Source organism: Thunnus maccoyii, chromosome 20 (assembly GCF_910596095.1).
Source record: "Thunnus maccoyii chromosome 20, fThuMac1.1, whole genome shotgun sequence".
In the NCBI taxonomy this organism is placed as follows: Eukaryota; Metazoa; Chordata; class Actinopteri; order Scombriformes; family Scombridae; genus Thunnus; species Thunnus maccoyii.
In genome coordinates, this window is record NC_056552.1 from 10,637,093 (window position 1) to 10,662,673 (window position 25,581).

The 25,581-nt window shown below is 41.1% G+C and overlaps 1 protein-coding gene across 2 annotated transcripts in view; it reads left to right on the forward strand.

Moving 5' to 3' along the window:
- The window catches only part of LOC121887617 (disintegrin and metalloproteinase domain-containing protein 12), a 77,130-nt gene that overhangs the window by 41,263 nt on the left and 10,286 nt on the right, over positions 1–25,581 (forward strand). For both annotated transcript variants that reach the window (XR_006093006.1, XM_042398534.1), the window contains exons 5-15: positions 2,582–2,658; positions 5,257–5,443; positions 10,686–10,751; positions 11,376–11,447; positions 11,870–12,039; positions 12,704–12,788; positions 14,742–14,890; positions 22,054–22,231; positions 24,525–24,614; positions 24,780–24,975; positions 25,068–25,176. Coding sequence is in view for 1 of the 2 variants with exons in the window: in XM_042398534.1 (XP_042254468.1) it covers positions 2,582–2,658; positions 5,257–5,443; positions 10,686–10,751; positions 11,376–11,447; positions 11,870–12,039; positions 12,704–12,788; positions 14,742–14,890; positions 22,054–22,231; positions 24,525–24,614; positions 24,780–24,975; positions 25,068–25,176 (1,379 nt within the window). In the remaining variant the exon portion in view is untranslated. The remainder of the gene's footprint in view (positions 1–2,581; positions 2,659–5,256; positions 5,444–10,685; positions 10,752–11,375; positions 11,448–11,869; positions 12,040–12,703; positions 12,789–14,741; positions 14,891–22,053; positions 22,232–24,524; positions 24,615–24,779; positions 24,976–25,067; positions 25,177–25,581) is intronic.

Sequence of the window (25,581 nt, forward strand, 5' to 3'; positions counted from 1 at the left end):
CTATAAAATGTTTGAGAATAAGGAAAAATGCAATTTTCAAGAGCCCAAGGACAAACAGTCCAGAATATTCAAATTAAACACATGTGAAACCAAGATAAGCAGCAAATCCCCACATTTAAGAAGCTGAAACTAGCAAACATTTGGGATTTTTGCAACATGTTTGTCAACATGTTTTTTGCAAATCATTTCAGCACTAGATGGGTGGACCAATGATGGGAAGCTGTGTAATTTTACTGACAGTAAACCACTGTACCTGCACAAAGTCTTACCAACTTGAGAACAGGATACCCTTCATAATCCATCTCTGCTCTCATTCCTCTCTTCTGACTACAGCCAGTTCTTCATGGGAGGGTCTTTTTACTGGAAACAACCAGAACTTGTGAGCCTGATCCGTAGTTAATTTATTTGTCCTGCCGGCAGGGAGGAGACTGATATAGTGATCTGGGCAAGGGATATAGGGTTCAGTTGTGTGTCAAAGGCAAGGTACTGCTGTGAGTGACTTAAGCGTGAGTCAACCCTCCTTCAGTTCCCTCTGTCTGTTTTATGTCCTCTCCCTTTCTCACTAAACCCAATCCCAGTCCACGTATAATACAATAAATGAGTGCCATGTGCTGTAACAAAAGCCATCTATTGGGAATACGAATCACTAGCATGGATATTAAAGAGTTAACTTGGAATAATAAATACCTAGTTATGACAAACAATGTAATGTTCACACCCGAGGTTGCCTCCCACAATAATCTGGGTATTAGTTATTAATCTTCCTGATTTCAGATATGAATGCGTAAGCACTTTCCTTCCTCATTTCTTTCTGCAGAAACCTTAGAAACAGAAAATCTATTCATATCCCTTATATCAATGCATCACAGTCATGATCTCATCAAAGAAACATGAGGTGATAGCATTAACTCAGTGCACTAAATCCAGCCCTGCTCCTCCCCACTATGCTAAAATTTCATATTTCATCTAATGGGTTGTCCTGTCTTTGCACTTTGTTACTTGGCTATAATGGATTGTTCTCTTTCAGACACCTCTAGGTAGAGATATGGAAAGTGGCCAAATAGGTGGAGGCTTTCAAGGCTTTGGGTCCGCATCTCAAATGTCCTCTGAATAAGATATTATGTTGTTGGGGATAGGGTTGGGGACAGATATCCAAATCCATTTCAACCCCGTCTCCCAGAAATTACGTTTTACACTGTGACTGTTTTGCATTTTGTAAATGCAATACATAAATGCAATACACTGTTTTGCCAAATACATTTTGGAATAGTATATAAAAATACTCTCTAGGAGACATTGTTGCCATTTTGGATCTGGGTCCAAGTTGGTAATGTAGCACTGACTGTCTTACAGTGAAATATTATCATAGTAGAAAGTCATTATTGTGAACGCGTTATCAAACAATTGCCTAATTAGACATCAAGCAAACAAGAGCAGGAGCAACATTAGCATTCATTTGGATCTGTGTCAAATATTCACTCTTTTTTTTTTAGCTGTGGTTTGGTCTTCAGCTAGTTTTGTCTTTTAGCTGCTGGGCAGGTGGTGTACTATTTGCCGACAACAGCTACCTGCTGGGGCTGGAAACTATGCTGATGGGAACATGAGACTGAATCTAACAGTAAAGTTGCCGGCCATAAACCAAAATAATGAGCTGAAAGACATTAAAATGCTCCTACAAGTATTACAAGTAGTACAAGTAGTACAACATTTGATCATTTTTTAATATAAAAATATTGATTAATTCAGCTTTAAATTTTCACTTATTCATAACTTGCCTTTTAAAATTGTGTTGAAGGCTACTAGATTCAGATAATAAGATAATCAATGCTGTTTGAACTAGCTCATTAGAAGTGAGAAATTGTTAATTGGATTATCACAGTTTTATTGCAGAATTACTGTGATGGCATGCTGACATGCAAGACTAAGTAAGAATCCCCATAAATACCAGAAACCCATTCAGACACTGAACATGCAAAATCAGCAACCACTGCACGTTAGCCACCTTGAGGGAGGCTGGACATTTAAATTTACTGCCTGCACTCTATATTTAGCGGCAGTCAAAGTGGGGTGGAAAACTCACATTTCCTTGTTTTTCAGAACAGGGTGGCAGAGGGGCTGTCGGTCAGACCTCACCTGAGCAAGGCCATCCAGTCGTAGCAGAAAGACTGTTTTCACAATAAACCAGACACTTCCTCCCCACCCTCTCGCTGCCAGGTCTGCTTCAATAAACATGGGTTTAATTCACTTTCTTTACTTGCTGCTGCAGCTTGACAGGTGGTCCATGAAACCGGGTACCTGGTAATGCCTGGGAACGCAGCAGCAAGTAAAGATTGTGCTGGGAAATGTGAAACTGCACAGATTTCAACCATCATTAGCCTGTGGTGATGAGTGGGAATGTCTCCTGCTAACCCTGCAAAAGACTATTCCCCCTGAGTTAATTTGCTCATATTTCAAAGTTATCCGCTGGGACTGGTGTTGTTGAACTGTGGTTAAACCTGAACACATGTTTTTTTTCACACTGGTTCCATTCTTCCTGTCTTGGAGTTTAAATCTAGAAGTCTTTTTGTTTGTGCTCCCTCAGGCAAACTGCTACTACCACGGTGAGGTGGAGGGTCATGCCAACTCAGACGTCAGCCTCAGTACCTGTGCTGGGATTAAGTAAGTGTGTTAGAATGTGTTTCACTTTTATCATGGCAATGCCTCTGGTCTAATGTCTTAGTGATACACTACAGAAACAGTTAGATAGCCCATAGCCCAAAGTCAAAGCTGTCTCTTTAACAACTCTCCCTGCTTTGGTGTCTTAGGAGAATGACTGAGCTGTTTTTAAGTTTCTTGAAAGTTCAAGTCAAGTCTAGATCATGTTTCAACTCTGTCAGACCAAGTCTCAAGTCAGGTCTCAAGCCCTTAGGACCAGTCCCAGGTCTCCATAGGCAAATTAGAAGTCAAGCTGCAAATCTTCAGATCTCTGAATGCTGACCATGAAAATGACACATTTGAACATCTTCCTTTAAAAGCTTTGTTGATCGAGTTTTTTGGATATAGAAGCTGACACCAGTTCTTTAAAGGCCTAGGCCTAATAATTACATATTCACTGTGTGTGGCTTGTCTATTTCTGTGTTAATTATATTTATTGGTCCAGGATTTTACCGAGTGAGAATGAGACTTCAAGGTTGTTGCTCTTAGGTCTCAAATGAATCAAATTTCACAGCAGTCAAGTCCAACTCATTTTGCCTCACTGTCCAGATTGCTGAAAAGAAGTCTCATAGGGCAAGAAACAGGAGCAGTCCGACAATCTCACAGGTTTTAAACAAACCCCTATCTTAGCCAAAGTTATTTGGCACAGAGTATGAAGGTGAACAGTAAAAATCCTAACCAGACTGTCTGTTATAAACATCCACAACAATTTACAGACCAACTTCCTGGATCGAGTTTTACCTTCCAGAATATCTAACCCAAATAAACGGGTTTAGATAATTTTGGCTAAACTGTTGCCTTGTTTACAACCTCTCTAATCAATTATTTTGGTGGCACAATGTTATCGAAACCATTCAAATGATTGACAAAACTACAAAATTCACTCAGGTTGTAATAAATTGTAATAAACATTTAAAGGGAAACTTCAGGATTTTTCAACCTGGACCCTGTTTTCCCATTTTTTTGTGTCTAAGTGACTAATGTGGAAAACAATTTTTGACATTGATCCAGTATTGAGCGAAAGCTCTGCAGCCGGCAGCTGCGAAACGGTCTGTAATCTGACGGTGCAATAGTGCACCAGCAATGTATGTCTGTATTGTGTCTAAACAAGTCTTGCTCAAGGAGAAGTCTTGCTCTGAACTGAATGACTGAGTTGGAGAAAGGAGCTAGGAGGAGTATGTTGTGTTGGAGTACAGAAAGCATAGCTTAGCATTATCTAAAGATCCTCAAAGTCATGGCTGAATATTTAGCTAATTACGACAACAACTCAACATTAGATTTCAGAACGAGACTTCTCCTTGAGAGTTGGTTAGATGCAGTAACAAACAGACCGGATCAAGCGAAAGTTGAAGAAAAACATTTTATTTCTCTGTATGGTCCTTTCCATGATGTTGTCAGACACTTATAATAAAAATCTGAGCCTATCAGTGGCAAATACAAGCACTTTTAGTGGACGTGCATTGACGGGGCGCTATTGCCCCAAAGGATTACATTACACGGCTGCCGGCTGCAGAGCTCTCGCTCAATACTGGACCAATTTCAAAAATTGTTGTCTCCATTAGTCACTTAGACACAAAATCATGGGAAAATAGGGTCCAGGTTGAAAAGTACCGAAGTTTCCCTTTAAGTCTGACTTGAGTCCAAGTCATAAGTCTCAAGCTTGAGGAATGGCATGTCAACTGAACTCAGTAAATAATAAATTTCACTTTACCAGTAAACTGAGATGACACCTTGTATATACTGTTGAAATACAGTAAAGTTGACATATTATGAGGCTTTAGACAAGTGAGGAGTTTCAGTGTTGGAAACGCTCTGTTTGCAGATGTCAAACAGGAGTAATGATTGCAGTAATATCACTGGACGCCGTCAGGAATGTTTTCTTAAAACAGCCAAACGTCTACACCCTATGCGGAGTGATTCTCCTGATTGTGAAGCCCTTGCTGTTGACTTTGGGCTTTATATGTATTTATTTATTTATTTATATCAGTTTTTCTGCAACCTGTCGGCTTAAAGACAGATGCACAGAACTTTTTTTTGACAGAGAGATACACACTACTTGGCCTGCTCACCGAGACAAATTGTTCTTGGTTTGGGTTGGCAGCGCTGGGGCTTTTGGGGGATTTAGTATGAGTTCATGTGGTTGTGAATATTGTGCAAGGTTTGTGAGAATCTCGCAGTTTATCCAGACTCAGTGCATGAGGATGTCACTTTAAATGACAGAATTTAAATATGAGAAAAGTGAAGAAAGAGGAAACGGGGAACACATCAATGGGAACACTAAGAGGCACTAAGCACTATTAATTCAAGTGGTAGCCACCATTATTGCACCGCACTATATTAACTGATGAGTGCACTCACCACTAATGATGTATAATCTTTTCTGGTAATATTTGGATGTCGCACATAATTCAGGACCACTTTCATTTCAGACAAATCAAAAATGAACGTTGTAGTTTCTTTATTTGCTGCATATCCGATTATTTTCAATTTATTAAAAAATTGACATGTCATCTTGTCAAACCTCTGAACGAGCTTTCCATGCATCTCTTCCTCTGTCTGCAGGGGTTTAATATCTCTTGAAGGCAGATCCTATGTACTGGAACCATCTGCTGATCACACCGGCGGGACTCACTGGATCTACACAACTGAACACCTCAGTCTTGCTTCTGGCACTTGTGGCCATGATTTCAACATATCCTTCCCCACTGAACAAGCAGACGGCGGCCCATTCAGGGCTTTCAGCACAAGGGTAAGGATTACCAGAGCATCCGCTGTCTTTCGTTTTGTTTAATAAATCACCAAAGTTTTCCGCTCTGAAGAAATGTTCTTCTGGCACCCTGAAGTAGAACAAAGAGAAGGGTCTTTCATTTTTTTTATATCTTTAATGTTCAAAAATGCTGACCACTTTCACCCTCGGTAGATCTTCAATAGGTCAAATTGATTAAACCTTGGTTTACTATATAAGCAATTCACAGAAGTAAATCAATAAACTCTTTTATATAAACATTGTTCATGACTGTATCTATTGATGGAGTTCCCTTTATACTGCATGGTCTGCTTTGTTTCATTGTTGTTTTGAGCCCTTCTAGCGGCATAGCTCTAGGAATGGGAAACCCATTCTGTCGGTCAGTTGGTAAATCCACCACTTTGGTCTAGACTGAAATATTTCTATTATATCTCCAACTATTGGATGGATTGCCATGAAATTATTTGCAGAAATTCATGGTCTCCAGAGGATGAATCCTACTGGTTTTTCCTTTCCCATCACCATGAGGTTGACATTTTTGGCTTTTAGTGAAATATCTAAACGGTTGGCTGGATAGCCATGAAATCTGATAAAGACATTAAAGCCCCCTCAGGATCAATTGTGAGCACTTTGGTGATTTCATAAGTACCATATCTGGGACTTTGGTTTACATCTAAATACATACAAAACTAATGACATTCCCATCAGGCTCAGCTGTATTTTGTTTTTATGCTCATTAGCAAATATTAGCATGCTAACTCACCAAACTTAGATAATGAACATAGTAAGCATTATCCCTGCTAACTATGCCTGAGTATAGCGTCACAGAGCCACCGACTCTTTGTCTTGATGTCATTGTGACATGGTATGGGTCAACAGGGTGCTGCAGTAGCTAGTCACCTCACAGCAAGTTTTAATCGATAGGCTGGCCGGCTGGAGCTTTTTTGTGTGAAGATGTCATATTTACCCCACATGGGCTTCCACCCAGAGTCCACAGACATACAATTTGGGTGAACTGGGGGTGTCCTAATTTCCCATAGGTATTAATGTGAGAGTGAAAGTGGTTGTCTGGGCCTCAGCCATGTGATAGACTGGCAACAGCAGAAAATAAGCAGGTATAGGTAATGGATGGATGGATAATGAAGGTATTCCTCTCTGTTTGTGATCATTCCATTATGTGATGCAATTTTGGTTTTTTTTCCATAGGATTGTCTATATAGTGAACCAGCTGTCATCAATTTGTTTTCATTATTTCCGCCCTGAAGACCCCGTGAGGTCGGCATTTTTAACATTCAATTACCACGCCTGACTGACTTAAGGCTTTTAGCATGCCTCTTCTATTTGCCCAAACTATTGTGCCTGAAGAATGTTTCTTTTCAATGAGTAGTTTTTTTTTTAGACTCAAGAACACCTTAAAGTTCATTTGATTTATTGTATTTGAAAATTACTGAGCACTTGGGTTCTTCTCTTTGTGTTTACCATTCAAACATTTGCACAATAGTTTTAACCACACTGCTCTGAAAAGGATGTGAAGACAGATCATCTTGGACCAAACAGCCAAGGTGAAACTTTGTTGTCAATCTGGAAAATATGGTTGATGTGACTTTTGACAGCCTGTATTTGGATTCCTACAGCACAGAATGTAAAACATTGCTCACCTTAACCCTCTCTATAAAAGATAATTTGCAATGTAGATATTGGTAAGTGGCTTTCTATATGTTTAAGTGGCTACTACTTGTTGAATTATTCACTCATTCTTTCCATCTGATCTAACAGTGTCCATTAGTGATATGGAGTGTATAGAGTAGAGAGTGGGGGTTGATAAACGCCTGTGCAAAGTACATTGGCTGTTAAGTGGCAACATTTGCTCAGAAGCGAGTTCAGACTGCAGATTTGTACAGTACATCATGCCTTTAGCAGGGCCCATCCATCCAGAATTAAACTGATTGCTTTTTTAGAAACTATACTCCATCCCACACTCTACACTCATGCTCCTTGCATCCCCACTGAGCAGAAAGATAAATCATAAGGGGCATGGTCTAAGGGAGTCTCTATTCTTGGAGAGAATAGGGCTTTAAAGATGATCAGCACTGATAAGTGGAAAACACAGACTCCAGTGATCTTTATCTGACTGGTGAAGAATGGCAGGAGTGGATGAACATAGCTGATTCATCAGGTCAACAGATAGACACAGAGATTTGGGTGGTGTAAGATATGAAACTGATGGTCAAGTACTCAAAAGGAGGTTAAGCAGGCGAAGCATTTTATAATTGTGATGCAACACAAATGTGAGGGACTTTCCATTTTCCAAGATTTTTATTTTTATTGTTTAATCATTAAGGTTATAATGAGTGTGTTTTAGGGAAGAAGGCCAAACATATGGCTGTGCTGGCTAAAACATCGACCATCCTGTCCTTTCACATTATTAGTTTCCATTTATTCATGCAGTAATAGGGCTTCTCTGATGTTTTACTGAACTGTTCGATTCCTGTTGATGATTATAGAGCTGGCTTAGATAGCAGCCTTTGCCTTCAGTGTTAAGAGTTCTGCAATGATCCAGCACAAGCTGACAAATCCTGACAACGGCACAATGCACATTTATCCCCCTGACAGTAATAGAGGGAGAATAAAATAACAAAGAAAAAGGCTCATATTGATGATTTATGCCAGCATTAAAAAATGGTTTAATTCTCCTACAGTTTTTTCAAGGTATTTTAATATGTGTTATCTGATCAAAATGTGATTTGCATTTGTTTAAGATACTAAGTCCATACCCCTCCTAAGACAGCAAGAGATGTCACGAGATGAGTTAGAAAGGAAAACATCTCTACTAAGTGAAGACAGATGGATCGTGCAAGGGAGGTGGTCGAATATGATAATCCCTCAGGTGATTAAAAAGTGATAACACATAGAAGGATGATTTCAAAAATCGTCGCTTGTAGCATGAGCGCTTTTAACAAATTGTCGCTTTGCAGGAGCAAAAAGAATGTACCCCCATAAGTGAGAATAAAAAGTCAGATTTGCTGAACTTTGTGGCATGCAAGCAAGCTCACTTCAGCATGTTACACGGGGGCACCGAGGTGTACTGCTGCTGCTTTGATAAGCTGTGATGTGCCCTGCATGAGGGTCTTAAGATAAAGAGGCGTGCTGGCAGAGTGCCCCTGGATGATGAGAGTCAGATGGGGTAGAGAAAGGTAGAGAGATATGATGCTGACAGGGACTGCACGTCAACAACATGGGTTCCTGCTTATCTCCATTGTCACAAGACAAAAATATGACTGTCCAGGATGTTTGAGTTGAACACAACATGAAGTGGCGTATTGGAGAATGTCTTCCATGACTGAAACAGAATTTTGAGGGGCAGAACATAATATTGGGCTGGATCATTTCTGAAGTGGACTATAGCGAATATGGATTTAAAGAACTGAAAACAGCCATCCTAAACTAAATTGTGAAGTTTGTTTGAGGATGTAGGTTCGTTCTTGATCTTTTGAAACAGTACTTAATACCACTCATACTATGTATGAAGAGAGTGTAATTCATCTTCTTCCACACTTCAGCAAACTCTATTTGCAGACTGACTGTGAGATGTGGCTGAAAGCTGTGAGGCTAGAAAGTGGATCTTTTTTCCTACGTTTTCTTCACCATATAAATTGTAGAAAAGCATTGGCCTCCTTTGCCACCTAAATTTCCCCAATATCGAAGCAGCAGTGGTGTTCAGAACAGGACCTGAGGGAAGAAGTGGAGGAAGAATATTCTGTCTTTTTTTTTTTCTTTACAAAGAAATCAATGTTTTCCATTTGACAGAAAGAAAGAAATGTATTTTTGGTTTTATGAATACAATGAAACATTTAATTGTGTGTTGTAAATTCACATCTATAGCTCTAACTCGTTTCATTCAATTCAAGTACAGGGATGTTCTTCATTAAGTTCACTGAACATAGAGTTCATATGTCTATCTCCTCTCCAGTGGCCTCCAAGAGACTTGGTAATCACTATAGGGTACATTTAGAGCACACTTGCCCATCCTGGCTTATCTATGGAGAGGCAGATAAGAGCAGAGAGGACCTAGGCTGCCAAGCCAGCAAGGATAAAGAGGCTCAGGTTGAAAGATGGCCATGGTGTGAAGGCAAAACACTTAGCCAGCAGGATAGTATAGGATCTGCGTGTGTGTGACTGGATGAAGTGAGCTTGTGTGCATTGCTGTGTGTGTATGTGTGTATGTGCACATTAAACAGAACCTAGTTTCACATGCTGTGAAAGTCGTTTCAAATCTGACTTGGTGCCCAAACACACAACACGAGAGCAGCTTGGCAAGAGCTGCTCCATGGCCAGATGCCATCTTCGTCACACATTTGGAAGTACCCCGAATCATCAATCTCCATACTTGCTCTTTTTTTAATATGAAGATATTTTAGTTTTCTCCATTTTTGAATAAATTTAAACTACTTTTTTTTATTAGTTATTCACTTTTCTGCTAATATTTTTTATTATTGTTTATTATTTTTTCGCTGATCTTCTATGTTTTTAAAAAAAATCTATATTCTGGCTCACGTTTTTTCTTTGAAATCTGCTCTAAGTGCCCTATATGAAGAGCTATATATGCAAAAAATTTGTATTTTAAAAGATTTTTGTGCAAACCAGTTTCCTTCTATTAGGACATCTTCATATCCCCACCAACCCATCCCCCACTGTAGAGATGTCACATAAATCTATACTTCACATGCTCTTTGTTTTGGGAAGGAAGAGCAGGGGGGTGCAAATATTTTATTCTGTGTACTGCTAACAGTGCAGGAAGCGCTGCCCAAAAACTGATTTAGTAGTTAATAAGCTGGTTCCTGTGGAGTGTTATCGGAGGTCCGTGTGACCTTAGCGGCTCTTACTGGGTCAGACGTGGAGTGCAGCTGATTGCTTTGTGCTGATTCTCATTTCTGCCGCCTTTTGTGTGGAGTGTAGTTCAGGTGAAAAGCCGTATTGAGTGCCCACCTACTAAACTTCGGCTGCTCTTTCCAGAAATCTGTGGATAAGTGCGTCCTCCTAATGTCCTTCTTCTTCTCTCTCTCACTCTCTCCTCCTCCTCCTCCTCATCTCTTTCCATCTCTTGGTTTATCACTTTGTCATTTCCACACTCCATTCCCTCTCCCATTTACTGCCCTTTCTTGCACTCTTTTGACCTTTCCTCTATATTTTTTCTCCTTTACACCCACCTATCCCCTGTCCACTTCCTTTTGTTCCCCCATTGCAGCATAAACGCCACATCCAGACTACAACCAAGTACGTGGAGCTGATCATCGTGGCTGACAACAGAGAGGTAAGCAGAGGTCACACAGTCTTGACCTCTATACCCTCTTCCATCAAATCCCACAGGAAAGAGTCTCAGAGGTCACATACTTAGCTGCCCTTCCATCCCGTTGAGACACAGATAAGATGGCTCCACCACTGCCTTGTTGTCGCGTCTGATGTGTTCACTTGCTCATCCATTTTGCTACCCCAGTTCCAGCTACATCCTTCTGCATACTGCATTTGACCACTTGACTTACAAATGAGACTATTCCTTTATGTGCGCTTAAGATCTTAAAGAAGAAAGTGCGAAGAAAGTAAGATGAGACATATAGGTCAATGTCACATGCTTTAGCCAATCCCAGAGAGCCACAGAGACAGAATAAATGCTGGGTATAAGACAAGGTGGTTGAGGTTATCTCTTTAGCCTAAGCTCCACTGAGGAGCTCTTTGATGATAGCAGCTGCAGCAGAAGCGGCAGTGGAATTAGCATGAAAGTGATAGTGGCATAACTCCAGGACACCCTGTGAAGAAATTTCTAGAGCTGACACAATGTTAATATGTCCCAAATAATGTCTTTGGTGATAATAAACATTCAAGAGCATGGATCACCTCTCTCTCCCCTTGCTTTATTCTTCCTGGTCGTGTTGTTCAGTTTCAGAAGCAAGGGAAGGACATGGAGAAGGTCAAGCAGCGGCTGGCTGAGATCGCCAATTACGTGGACAAGGTAACAATCAAATCAACAGAGGGAATGTGGTGTTGGAATGTGATTTATTAGAGGTCACATCAAGCCTGGTGAGAATTAACCGACCTGCGAGCAGAAGCTGATTGGATTATGAATGGATGATCAATTCCATAACTCGGCAGAGAAATGTTGTGAAAAGGCAGATGTAATAAAACGTGCCGTGGGTGGCGGTTTAATAAAACAGAAGGCAAAGATGATTTATTCATATAGAAAGTCATACAGTGATTAATGTTTAAGGATTTGTTCAGAGCCACATTTTAAGTGATTACTTTATAGCATTTGTCTTTTAATAGGTAATGTACTGTGAAAAAAAAATTGGTAAAAGAAAATTTAGGGGAGACAGATGAGTCATTAACGTAAAACCACATCCCTCCCTCCCTCTCCTTCCTTCTCTGCACTATCAGTTCTACAGGGCTCTGAATATTCGTGTGGCTCTGGTGGGCCTGGAGGTGTGGAGCGATATAGACAAGTGCCCCATCACCCAGGACCCTTTCACCACCTTGCATGAGTTCCTAGACTGGAGGAAGGTCAAGCTGCTGCCTCAGAAGCCTCATGACAATGCTCAGCTTATCAGGTAGAGCTGTTACTGTAGCGCATAGTTGTGTTCAAAAAGGACATATTCACTGTTTGAAAAGTGTGATTTTACTCCAAAATTATTGAGAGCGCAAAATTAGAGAAAATTATATAGTAGTCATTGGAGCAGTCTTTGGGTCTTATTTATTCCAAGCAAAATTTAATATGCTGTTTTTGTAGTATGACTGCTATTTCCTGTTCTTCTTGAGCTGCCCTCAGAGGTACCCTGCAGTGTGGATTTTTAATAACCAACAGACAGTTTTGTTTCACCAAAACAAATTAAATTTCCTACCTCGTAAAACGTTTGCAAAACATTTTTTGAATCAGTCATAGCCATTGGCATGTTGTGAAAGCCTCATGAGGTGCTAACAAAATGCTGACAGCTGACAAAATAACGCTCACAAAATACTCATTTGAATGTTAAACAAAGCAATGAGATGCTTCCAGTCGATGTAAGAACATTCTAAAAACATGAGCTTTGAAATACCAACCTAATACAAGTGTCCACCGTACATTTGTATTACCTGCCGTCTGCAGTCGTCAAAACTTTGCTCTACAGCACTGCTAGTGGTCAAAAAACTCTCCAGCATGCCTTTAATGACTGTTAAAGTGTGAACACATACTGTATGTTAATAATGTGATGTCCTCTGTTTTCTCCCACTTAGTGGGGTGTATTTCCAGGGCACCACCATTGGCATGGCACCCATCATGAGTATGTGCACAGCAGAGCAGTCAGGAGGAATCGTCATGGTACGTTGTGCTGAAGAATATAAACATGCTGAAATATCTGTAATCCATCCTGAAGTAAAGGACAAAGAACTTCTTCCTGCCCTCCGCTCTTTTCCTTGGTCTCTACCTCCCTTCTATGTGACATAATACTCTCATATTTCTCCCCTGAGTCTCTTGTGTAAGGGTTGAGCTAAGGATTCCAGGGTAGATATTAAATTGTATTAACTTCAGGGCAGACACATCATTGAGTCTTTTTTTTCCAGCAAGGCCAATTGGAGGGTATCCTTAGTACCCTCCGCTTGCTGATAAATCAGAGCGTGTATCGATTACATGTGTGGAAACCGATACTTCTTAATGAGGCGCAACAAATGAGTAAATTTAAGGGTGTACGCACAACATATCGGAGCCTGAACGAAAACGCAGGGGCACGTCGTAAATGTTCACCCATTACCGAACTGCAATTCTAGACTATGTGCACAAGTCATGTTGTATTAACGCAAGTCATGCCATTATTTTATACTCTCTGTCTCTGAGTGGCTGTTTGATTTGGGGCCTGGTTGGCTGGTGGTAAGGTTTACAGCTAGTCCCCAGATGGTTCTTCACTCTTGCCCTCCCAGATGGCCAAAATGGGGACTCGGTCATTATGATAGAGCTCTATATACACACATATACATCACATCACAGACATACAGAATTTGTCTTCAGTCGACTCTTCTGCTGGGAAAATCACGACCCTGTTGTCGCAGTTGTCTCCCTTCATTTACAGAGTACCTTTGAGCTCATTAGGTGACTTCCCCTATGGGTCTCATTGTTATTTTTCTAGGCAGTTAAATCTTAAACATCCATTCTCAAACCATCTGGAATCTCCATTTACCAGCACTGAATGTTACATTGATTTTATTGGTGTGGTGAAACAGAACAGACAGTGGCATGCAGTGCCCTCTTGAGCTCCTCAACCTCATCAGTCAGTGAAGGTGTCTCAGTTTTTCCAGTAAACAGAATCAGGGTTTTTTTATTTTTTTTAGCACAAATCCTGGGTTTGCAGTTGGAGCGCAGCATGTGCTGTCAGCTGATGACTGTTACTTTCAAAAGCCCCCAGCAGGGCAGTTCATCAGTCTAAGCTCAAGTTGCATAGCACTACTGAATAATGCACAGTGACGGAAGTCTCTAGAGGCAAGGTGCCCTGACGCACAGCTATGTATCCATGAAAAGCTGATAGCCGCAGTAACTTCATTATTTATCTGGCCTCTTCATGTGTTCATGTTGTACACACGTTGCAGGAAACCTTGGTACCTCAGCCAACAGCAGCTTTCACTCTGTGTGTCACTGTAGCTTAATCTTCCCAGTGCATCCTATAATAATGTCAGTTTTTAATTTCTGTTATGTTTGCCTGATCGGCTGGGTGATTCTCAAGCCGTGCTTTGTGAGTTTTCTACTGTCTTTCAACCTTTTTGTGAGTTTTGCTCAGAAGAGGCTCATATTTGTTAGAATAGAGCGGCACATCTGGCTCGGTTAAAGTTTGTCGAGCAAGCTGAAGGTGACAGCCTGCATTCTGCTGTTTCATTACTCATTTCAGTGCCACAACGTCGAGCAGTGGAAACGCTCTGATAAGCGCAGATCCAACAGCATTGTTTGTTTAATCTTGGCAATATGCAATTACACTCACTTGTTTTGAGTAATGTTTCTCCAGTGGGTCCTGTGGGGAACAACAATTTGGCTAGCATAAAATTTTTTATTATTTGTTATTTTCCTCTGAGTATGTGACCAGAAATGTCTGTTTATAATTAGCAGTTGTTTGCTGCAATAGAGCTGTAAACTGAACACATTTTACTGTAGGATGTTGCTTTTACCATCGTATTTAGTCTAGAAATATACTGGATAGAAACCAGACTGATAAAGTAAAGAAGTCTTGGATTAAGTATTGGTGAAATGAAATGGAAAGTTCAATATCTGCGTGAATTATCTTTTCTTTAGGACCATTCTGACAACCCCCTGGGTGCCGCAGTCACTCTGGCCCACGAGCTCGGACACAACTTTGGAATGAACCATGACACACCCGAAAGGGGGTGTGGCTGCAGGGTGACAGTGGATCGAGGAGGCTGCATCATGACTCCCTCCACTGGGTGAGTCACAGTGTTTATCTTGACTATTAAGAGTCAATAGATCTACAAGATTGCTGACTCCTTACTTCTTATCGCCATATCCAAGACTGTGGGAGTTATTTGGCTTTCATAAGCCCCAGGACAATCGCTATAATTCGCTGCTTCAGTGCTCTCCAGTGCTCTCCAGTGCTCTCCAGCGAGGCCCCTTTTGGTTCAGCTTTACAAATAACTCCAAAACCATCCAAAATGCATTATCATGATATCAAGCCATCATTAACTTTGCATTAATTTTGTCTCTTGTTTAACACAATGTGTGTTGCTCAAAAAAAGCACAGATTGTGATCATATGTAAATATTATTCCACATGCTCACCATTTCTAATTTAATGTCTGTTGAGCAGTAAGCAAATGATGCCGATGAACTGTTGGGCCGTTGGGTTTATGGCAGATCCGACAGCTGTGCTGATGCCCTGCGGCAATATGACTCATTCTGAATGGAAAGCCAATGGTTCAGTCACAGTGCACGGCCAAAGCAGTACAGTTTTACTTATTCCCTTATATCCCAAATGTAGTTGCTCTCTAAAAGACTTAACAAAAGGGCTTTTTGCAGAAAGCATTACACATGTGGGACCAAAAACTCGCTGTAGCCTGAGTGTGTGAGTATGTAATTGCATGTTTGTCAAACTTGAATGTATCATAATAACAAAAACTAAGTCTGTACACCTTATTGCATAATAAGGACTACTAATACTAATAAGTAATCAAGACAGGGATGAAGTTAATGGCTCACTATGCCTAAAATTGTCTAGTAGACCAAGTGGTAGGACAGGGATGTTCTGGGTGGAAACACTGGGTATCATTTCTAACCAAGGTCTAGTGGTCTGTGGGAGCCCCAGAGTGGTGTTTATGCTGGAAACATCCCTCTGTATTTAGTTTGGATCAGACCCATGAAAAACAAGGTAATGCTATTCTTGATTATAGACTCATAAAACAACACAGCAGTAAGATGTAGATTTATATTTAGCCCTCACTGAGGGTATCCCTGGTCAAGGACTTGTCCAAAAATGGCAACACAATGAGCAAAAATGAAAAAAAACCCAAGAAACTCTGGTGAAGTAGAAATAAAATAGTTTTGTCTCTCCATCTTTCTTATACACCGTTTCTTTCTGACTCTCTCCTTTTCCTCCACATTCACAGCCAGTTAGAGTGATGCTATTCTTTGACATATATGCAACTTTAATGTAGGGAAATCTCTCTGCAGCTTCAAATAAATAGTTAACTACCTCTGAAAACTACTATACAGTTTTTATGTAGCAAGAACTTATCACCTGTCCCTTAAAATATCTAACTCTGAAGTCGTTCCTACGGAGCAGAGACGAACCTTTCTAAATATGAAAAAATGCTTGTACCAAAGATAGACTAGTGAGAGATAAAATAAGACATGAATATTTTCTTTTTTTGTTCTGCTCTCCTCAGAGACTGTTTTTTTTCATTCCAGCTGACAAAAGAAAGTAATGATCTAGTCCTTGGTTTCAATATAATCCCCTCTACACCTCCTTATTGCTCCATATTGCTACTCTGTTGTTTAATCCAGGATTAGGGAAGCAATGTATTTAAATAAGGATGTTTAGGAACTCTATCTTACCACAGTCTACTTCCTCAGTTAATTCCAGGTCAGCACCATATACTCAGCCTGAGGCAGTGCTGCATCTCCCATGGGTCTAGCTCAAGCCCCTTGCAGTTCCATGCTTTAAAATGCCATGTGGCCACACACATTAGCTCTGTTGCAATCACCTGAATGTTGTTCATCACCCGGCAGCTACATATTTACATAGTTATTTGTTTATAGCATTGACTGCCATGTTTTTCTAGGCAAGCAACAGCTCTTTTCAAAGCGCAATGTGATTATACAGAAAGCCTCTTCACAGGACCAGGACTTGAATGAGTTGGTACAAAAGCCCTACTGATTGCCAGCACCCTGCATTCAATAAGTGAAAGTACTGGCAAAACTCACCCACTCTCAGTCAGTGAGGAGTCCTGTCGTTTTGTTTCTGTTGTTTGATTCATGTTTTGTTCGTTTTAATCAAATAGAGTACAGAAATTTCTTCTGATATGTATAGACAGATGCCCATCATGCTCTCCTGGCTTTGCTGCCGGGCCAGGAACAGAGCAGAGGAGATAATGAAATCCAGTTCATCATTATTATGCGGGGTGAAGGGTTTGGGGTTGGTAGCGGGGGGGCGGTAAAACTGCAAGCTGTCCCGGTGCCAGCCTCACATCTGCACAGAGTACTGCTTGTTTCCTGCTCACACTGGTCACGGCCAATTGTCGCGTCCCCCTCTCCATCCAGCTCTCTATCCCTCCATTAACTCTAAATGAGAACAGCCTGGTGTCTCTCATCCTTTGAGATTATATCTCCTTAAAACACACAGACAGAGCGACTGAGCTGCTGGTGGCTACTCAGTGGACACAGGAACACATGCATGTGCACAAACATGAAAAATCCATCGCTCCCTGAGACTGAAACAGGTTCTATGCTTGGTTACCTTCTCTTCATTTTCATTGTACTGTTTTTTGGTTTGATGGTCAGCTTTAAAACTTTATTTGCTATTTTTGCCCGGTCCGCTTGCATAGTTCTTTCATCAACAAAGTGTGGCTGTCTACCGCCATTGGTGCATATTATGAGCCGGGTAGAGGCATGTGAGCCCAACCACTAGTTCTAGTTTCAAAGTGAAGTAAAAAAAAAAAAAGCACAATTCTTCCTCATGGCGTGCACATGAATTGTCTTCCTGTCAGGGTAAAAATTGTACTCTGATTGATCCACAATTCAGCTAAAACTGAACTTGGGAACAGTTTCTCAGTTTCAAGAGTGTCAGAAAAAACATTTCATAATACCACATTTTTTTATGTAAAAACAGCTCCAAGATTTGGATAAACTGCCATTGTGAAAACTCTCAAAATTATTCTCCAAAATCATGTTATGAAGCAGGTTTCAAGATTACTTACTTTGTAATGCAAAATAGTTTAATTAGTTATAAAGTCATACTTTTGTCATCAGTTCTATGATATATGATATGTATATCATATGGACTATATGTTCCTATAAATTAAATACAAATAAATACAGTCACTGGCCATCTAAATCATTCATGAAAGCTAAGATGGTGATTGACAGCCAGACTCCAGAATGTCTTATTCAGCAGGTTTCATTCACTCATGGGTCAGACTCTGAGTAAGATGATGACTGGAGCTTGGGATTACTGTCAGACCGAGATTGATGTATCTCCCCTGTCATAAAATAATCAGGAATCACAGAAAGTGAGTCAAAGTCCAAGACAAGCCATGGAAATGTGACCTGTGCCCGGCTGAAGAACAGGAACTCTCCAGTATGCCTTTTTTTAATTGGGTCCATTGGGAAATCAATGTGAAAATGCTCTTCAGTATCTACAACGTAGGCCAGACTGCCAGGCACCAAAGGCCACAACAGATCATATCACCTAATGTCATCGCCCAGAGCTCAGGCTCTACATGCACAAAGGAAGCCGTAAAATTGTTATTAAATGTGTAGTGAAGCGACTGTGGTTTTGAATTACTTCAGCAAGTTTGAAATATTTGTCAGAGTGACATAAACCGGCTGTGCAGGATGTGCTGGATGGGTTTCCCGGTTCTCCTCTGTGATCTGAACCACAGGGACAGACAGAGGAGGAGGAGAGAGCCCTGGCCAGCTAATTTGGGTTAAAGGGTTCTATGTATTTTAATGTGATAGTTTGCCGTTAGAGTGATCTAAGACACAATCTTCCAGGGCCATGCAACATTTTAACAAGAAATGTGTAATTTTGTTCGCCACTGAAGGCAAAATGCACTGAGAGCTCCCAATAAAACTAACCTAATAGAGCAACCTTTTGATCTGTGTTTTGTGATCCAATTTCTGTAAGGGTTTTGGATGTGCATGTGCTACACTCCTAATGCGTTTAATTTTGTTAATTATCCACTTACTGTAATTGTACTTGAGTGACATCAAGAAATGCAGGAACTATAAAACTTGAAAAAAAAGAATTTCTGTCAACGGAATAGTAGAGACAGAGGAAAAGCAACAGAGCTAATAGGAAAGTGTTCAGTTTAGTTCATGAACTTTCAGGGATTCCACTTAATCCATTGTTATTGTCTACACTGATCACTCCTTTTCTACATCTCCACAAAAATATGGGTTACCTGCCACAATTCATCTGGGTTTGAAAGCCTTCCACTCTGTAGTGTTATCACAGTGTGGGGCTTTAGGGGCCTGTAATAGATCTGGGAATGATTCCTTATCAACAGACCTCCTACAGATCCATTAAAGTCTTGTTTGGCCATTGCTGCAGCTTAGTTGCAATGATTGCTTTGTACTCTCTACCAACCATCAACTGCAGTACCTCTGGAGCTTAGGAGCCAACTGTCAAACACTGTGTCGAGTGTAGGTTAGAAATGAACAAAAGAACAGAGAACAGAGAAGAATTGATCCCGTAATGGAACTGGAGCACAACCAGGTGGAAAACAATGCAGCAGTACAGAACAGAACAAAAAGAGGTCTTAGAGACCAGGTAGAGCTTAACACAGCTAATCCTTTGTAAAGCCAGAACGGGACAAGAAAAAGCTCAAAGGTGAGAGTCACTGGGTCTTTTCTTTTGAGGTGCTGGCCCAGACTTCCATGTGATGAGGGATTGCCTAGAGTGTCCTTAGTCTGCCACGAGCCCCAAATGTGCCCACCGTGACTGGCCCTGGCACTGCTTTACTAGCCCTGGGGACTGCAGCTGCTAAATGCTATCCACTGTAATTCATCTGTGCGTCTGCCTTTTCACAACCATTATTCCTCTTCCCACCCCTTGACTGTTGCAGGGTAGACCAATTATTTCTGTATTGCCTCTCATAAAGAACAGCTGGATCCTGAGCTGCTCATGTATCTCAGGGTTACAGAAAAAAATAAAAAAAACCCAGGGATGTGAGTGTTTGTCATGCATTGCATGGGCTGGAAACTGAATAGCAGGGCTGAGTTCATGGAAATTGAATGAATGCGGCAAAAGGGGGGTTGCATCTTGGCAATTTTGGCCCAGACTTTGGGGGCAAAGAGGAAATCAACAACAGCAGTTGCTAAGGAAGTAGCCTGCCTGTTGAACAGCAATCTTGACAGCTGTTCATCATAGCAGGATCCCTGGAGGAGCTCAGAGAGGAGGAGTGGAAAAAGGGGGGGGGGCAATTATGGCTGTTATTACAGCTTTCCTTGTTTCTCTTTCCTTTCAACATTTCATTACAAATCCACTCTGATCTTTTTCTTTAATACTTAGAATATCTAGAGATCAGCTTCGAGGTACCCCCACTTTCACCTAACACAACCTCCGGATAGTATTGACGTTAGAGAGCAGCAGGCTGTGTGTTTGGGGGAGGGGGGGTCAACAGCAGGAGCTGAAGTAAGCCGCCTCCACACATGATGGAAATCAAAGGCAAGTCGAGAATGAGGTCATGTCAAAACATTCACAGTGTCATGACATATTTAGAGCCGTATTAGATGTGAAACCCAATCAGACAAAAACACAGTTTGAAAGAGTTGTTGACATTGAGCTACATAGAAATGCCTCCTTCTCGGGAATGAAAAAGTGGTTATTTTACGGTTTATATTTCAGTACAGCCAATGAATCTGAGTTCAAGGCTCAGTCTTCATCTCCATCTCATTTAAACTCATGTATTGCTCATATAAACACCTTTGTGAGCAGCGTTTATCAGACTGTCAAGGACCATTATAAGACTGTGTTACCCCTTGATGCCACATCAGCTCATGTTCCATATTAATTGGTCCCTATACACACAAGCTTCTCTTTTCATTATTAAGGCTTAAAATATGCTTATTGAAAGATTTATAGATATTGCCAGTTGTGCTACAGCCATGACATGTTTGCTGCCATTTCAACACTGTCACTCTCCTGACCAGAAACACTTCACAAGCTAACCAACCAATTTCCCTTGCTGCCATTTTGGAAAATGCATTATACACTGGATATATGGAATGTATTTGATCAACTCTGTAGACAGTTTGCTTATTTGGACTTTTCTCGCTGTTCTGAATTTTAAGTTAATGTAAAACGGACACATTTTCAAATCATCAACAAATCATTAAAATTAATGTCGGCAAAGGTTTTCGAGCCAACTGGGCATGCAGTCTGACTGCGTCTGCATCTCCTGACATCCAGCTGTTGGGTGGGTTGTGGCTGCTGTTGCTGGGTGCATACTTGGTCTGTTTATTATCCTCACTTCATCAGAGTTAGCACTCTCACTGCTGTGACAGGAAAAGTCTAACTGGCTCATGCAAAGGAAAGAAAATCAACCGTCTACAGGCCCAAACAGGAGAGTGGGTGGCAGAGGTAGTGGAGGTGTAAAGGTACATTTGAGGTGGTACACTTCACAATGTGCGTTTCAAAAAGTCAAGAGCCTCTTGAGAGAAACATTTGGACATCTAAGTTGACCTGGATCCATTTCTTGTTTCATGCACATCTTTATACACAAAGACAAGTGTGAATATTATGTCGAGTCACCCATTTTGGCCTTGTTGTGCTGAATTTATTGTGTGGGTGGAGGTATTAAAAACCTCATAAGACACTTCTTTATCAAGAGCCACAGAGAGCACAAAATACAATCAGCACGTATTCATGCACATTTCACACATACGCTGTCATCTAAGGCACTATATTATCACAGAAAAGCTCAATAAAACTGCATGAGGTCTGTAACAAAGCTTTTGGCAGACAGAGCCATGGGCTGTGTGCTTTCCCCATGGAGCAGACCACCCCTTCTGTCCGCTCCAAAAACAATATTAAAAACACACCATTCCCTGTTTCTCCCAAATTTATGGGTGTTGCAAGTCTTGCAAAGGAAGTACTTTTTGGTTTGAGTTTTTATGATCCCCTGTCTCATAAAATATATCTTATCAGATCTCCCACTCTCTCCATGGAGGGAGAAGTCACCGGGGCTCTGAGCTCTTTGCATGCTGATAGAGCTTTGGAAAGGTTGCTGAGCTCTAGTGGTTAATTGATTTTGTGATTAGCAGCAATTAGCCCTGATTACATCAGACTGAAGAGGGCCCTTGTGAAGGATCTCAATTGTCTCCCTACTCTCTCTCTGTTTGTGTCACTCACAAAATATTTCTTTCACTCGCAGGTATCCGTTTCCCACAGTGTTTAGCAGCTGCAGCAAGAAGGATCTGACTGCCAGCTTTGAAAAAGGTGTGGGGATGTGTCTGTTCAACATGCCTGAGGTCAAAGTGCTCTATGGTGGGCAGAAATGTGGCAACGGCTATGTGGAGGAGGGAGAGGAGTGTGACTGTGGAGAACTGGAGGTGAGAGTGCTAAAGGTCATGGTAAACAAAGCGTTTTTTATCTCCAGACCTCCTACAATTCTTCAACATTCTTGTGCTATGCCCTTTCTGCCAAAATTGAAATGTCTTTCCGAACTGCTAACCATAAATAATTGGAAATTATGTTGCCTGCATTTGATAAATGAAATATACATAAGTGCTAGTGAGAGTTTCTGTAGCTTTCCTGACAGAAACATGGCACAAACCAACATTTCCCAAAGTGAACGCAAACTGTTCGGTTTCGAAAGCTCTCGTAATGCAAACACAGTCTTCAGAAAATGAGCTTAGAGATATGTGTGTGAATTTATTTATTCAGTGCACTGAAGAGGTGTTTGGGAGGATGCTTGTCTGATCGTGATACAATTCGCTGAGAGGAAACATCGTTGACAGCTTCACCCTGTCAACTTGTAAATTATTTAAATGGATCCGCATCGGCATGCACATATGTAATGGTGACACACGTTGCTAACTGCTTCGACTGCAGGATGATAAACCAGTTAATCATGATCCGACAATCAGCAGAGGCGGTGCTGACAAGAACAGAATTATGAAATATGAGGGAGACATCTATTACGATTTGGAAGGATATTTTGAATTATATAATAGCCTACATGGGAGAACGTTGTCTTTTGTTTACACTTTCATACCCAGTTAGTCTTTTTTTGTGTGCTAGTTGACATATTCAGGCCTCAACCAGGGTCAGACTGAAAAGTGGCCTTGTCCTTCAAAACAAAGAACTGACATACTGTAAGCCCTGCAGGCCTGAGCCAGCAGCGATAATAAAGCTCTCCACAGAGCTGAGCAGCGTCATGCCAACCCAAGCCAGATCAGAGTGCTCAAACAGCACCTCTCTCCACCATTAAAAAGCCTCATTAAAAAGCCTGGGTCCTATTCCTCACAATCACAGGCTACTTCTTTTCAGCACGACTCCTCCGCCTCCTTTGGCCCCGGGGACCATGGGAAAGGCCCTTAATGGTCTTCAGGCTGAAAGAAGTTCTGGAAGGCCCATCATGTCAGCTGTGTCCCCTGCCAGCTCCATCCATCTACTTCTTCCCGACTCTTACTGCACTCGGTTGTACAGTATGTTCAGACTCTGGCTTAATGGCAAGTGGGAGAGAGCTAAACCTCGGGGTTCTAGTCAGCCTGCCTCTGTGTGAGATCATACATGCACAAGCACAGACAGACACACATGCGTACATCCTATCCGCTGAGCTTTGTAAATGCTTCCTTCCATCACCATCAGAAGGCACAGAGTTGCTGATTGGTGCAGTGCATGGCTCATGATAAAGGCTAACATGAAACAGATGGGCCTCCATGGTGAGTGGGGAAATATTACAAGGATGGTATGTTGAGATGAGATACTGCCTGTCTCTCTGTGCACATCAAAAGTGCAGTCCAAGAAGTTCATATTTTATTTTAGGATGATTTTTGTTGTTTTCAGCTTTGCTTAGTTAAGAAATCAGACTAATTGTAAATCTAGGTAAGAAAAAAACGCAACACTGTGAATATCTTTTCTTTTAACTTAGTTAGAGTTGGTTAAAGGCTTCACAAACTATCAAAAACTATGGCTAAAGTAAGTTGAATTTGAGTGCTACATTAGTATCAAGAAAAATGACACTTGTTTCAAGGAAATTCTTGAAATTAGTTCAGTGAGCTTTATTTCAAGATGGGTTCAATTCCTGGCTGCATTAGTCACTGCACTGATTATTCCTTCCTGCCCATACAGTATGAATCATTGTGTGTATTACAACCTTCTGATGCTCCTCACCCTCATGTCAAGAAGAAGAAAAATTGGGGTCTTGTTTTCATATATTTCTTGGTATTTGCTTACCCCATTGGCAGATTTTTTTTTTTGTTTTGTTTTGTTTGATACAGATTACTCTAGTCTAGAGAACACTTTGTTTGTTGTTCCAGAGTTTATTTTTACAGTGTGTCCTTTCTCTTTTCCCCTCCTCAATTTGCTATTCTCTCCACCTTCCAGCTCATGGTTCCGGACATCTGAATGAGCTTGTAGGGTCTCCTAGATGGAAACATAATTGTTTTTAGAGAACTAGAAACTGCTATTTCCTCTGTTCTGCCAGGTTTTTAGTTTAGTTGGTATGAAACACAGCCCTGCTAGGGCTGCACCCCCCCGATAACAAAGTCTGAGCATTTTCTCTGAGGTGAAATACGATCTCTTTGTGCAGAGTTCATTTTTCTTTACTTTTGTTCCCCTTCACTCACTGTACATTCCCTCTCTCTGGTTGCCTTTTTTTCTATTTGTTTCCATATGAAGGAGTGTATGAATCCCTGCTGCAATGCTACTACCTGCACTCTGAAGGGGGATGCTGTCTGTGCCCACGGACAATGCTGCCAGGACTGTCAGGTATGATACAGGACATCGTTACAGATTAACTCCAGTCTCAAAATTTAACACATTAAGAACATTTGGTATATCTCTTTCCAGAGCTCTTGCTGGCTAACCACACATTTGTCTATGCTTCATTATGTCTTTGTCTTTATATCTGTTGCTTGCTGTATTTGAGTATAGCTGAAGCCAGCAGGCACTCCATGCCGTGAATCCAGTAACTCTTGTGATCTGCCCGAGTTCTGCACTGGTACAAGTCCTCACTGCCCCTCCAATGTCTACCTGCATGACGGCCACGCCTGCCACAACGTGGACGGCTACTGTTATAACGGCATCTGCCAAACTCACGAGCAGCAGTGTATCACACTGTGGGGCCAAGGTATGTGGAAAGCTCCTTTGCTGGTTCCCGCTGCCTGCAAAAGGCTCAATAATGGTCGCCAGCTTTTCAATGTGTTTCATTGTGTGTTGTAGGAGCCAAGCCAGCCCCGGGCATCTGCTTTGAAAGGGTCAACTCGGCAGGAGACCCCTATGGCAACTGTGGCAAGGACTCTAAAGGCTCCTTTGCCAAATGTGAAGCACGGTAAGACCTTGTGTTCCCATAGAAACCAATGAATGCATTTAATTGTATGGTCTTATTGTCTTAAATGACAGCTTTCAAAGCTAGAAACTGGAACGGATGTTGATTGGCTGACACAATCAGTTTATTAATCAATTAACTGATGGTCAGAAAATTAATTAGAGCTGCAACGATTAGTGGATTAATTGATTAGTCGATTGACAGAAAATTAAGCAGCAACTATTCTGATAATCGATTAATTAAGTAATTTTTAAAGCAAAATGCCTGATTTGATGAAAATTGACTGCTTTTCCTTGTCTTACATTTTAGTAAATTTAGTATTTTGGGATTATAGACCACCGCTCGGAAAAACAAGACACTAATCGATTAATCAAGAGAATTAACTGAAGATTAATCGATAATGAAAAT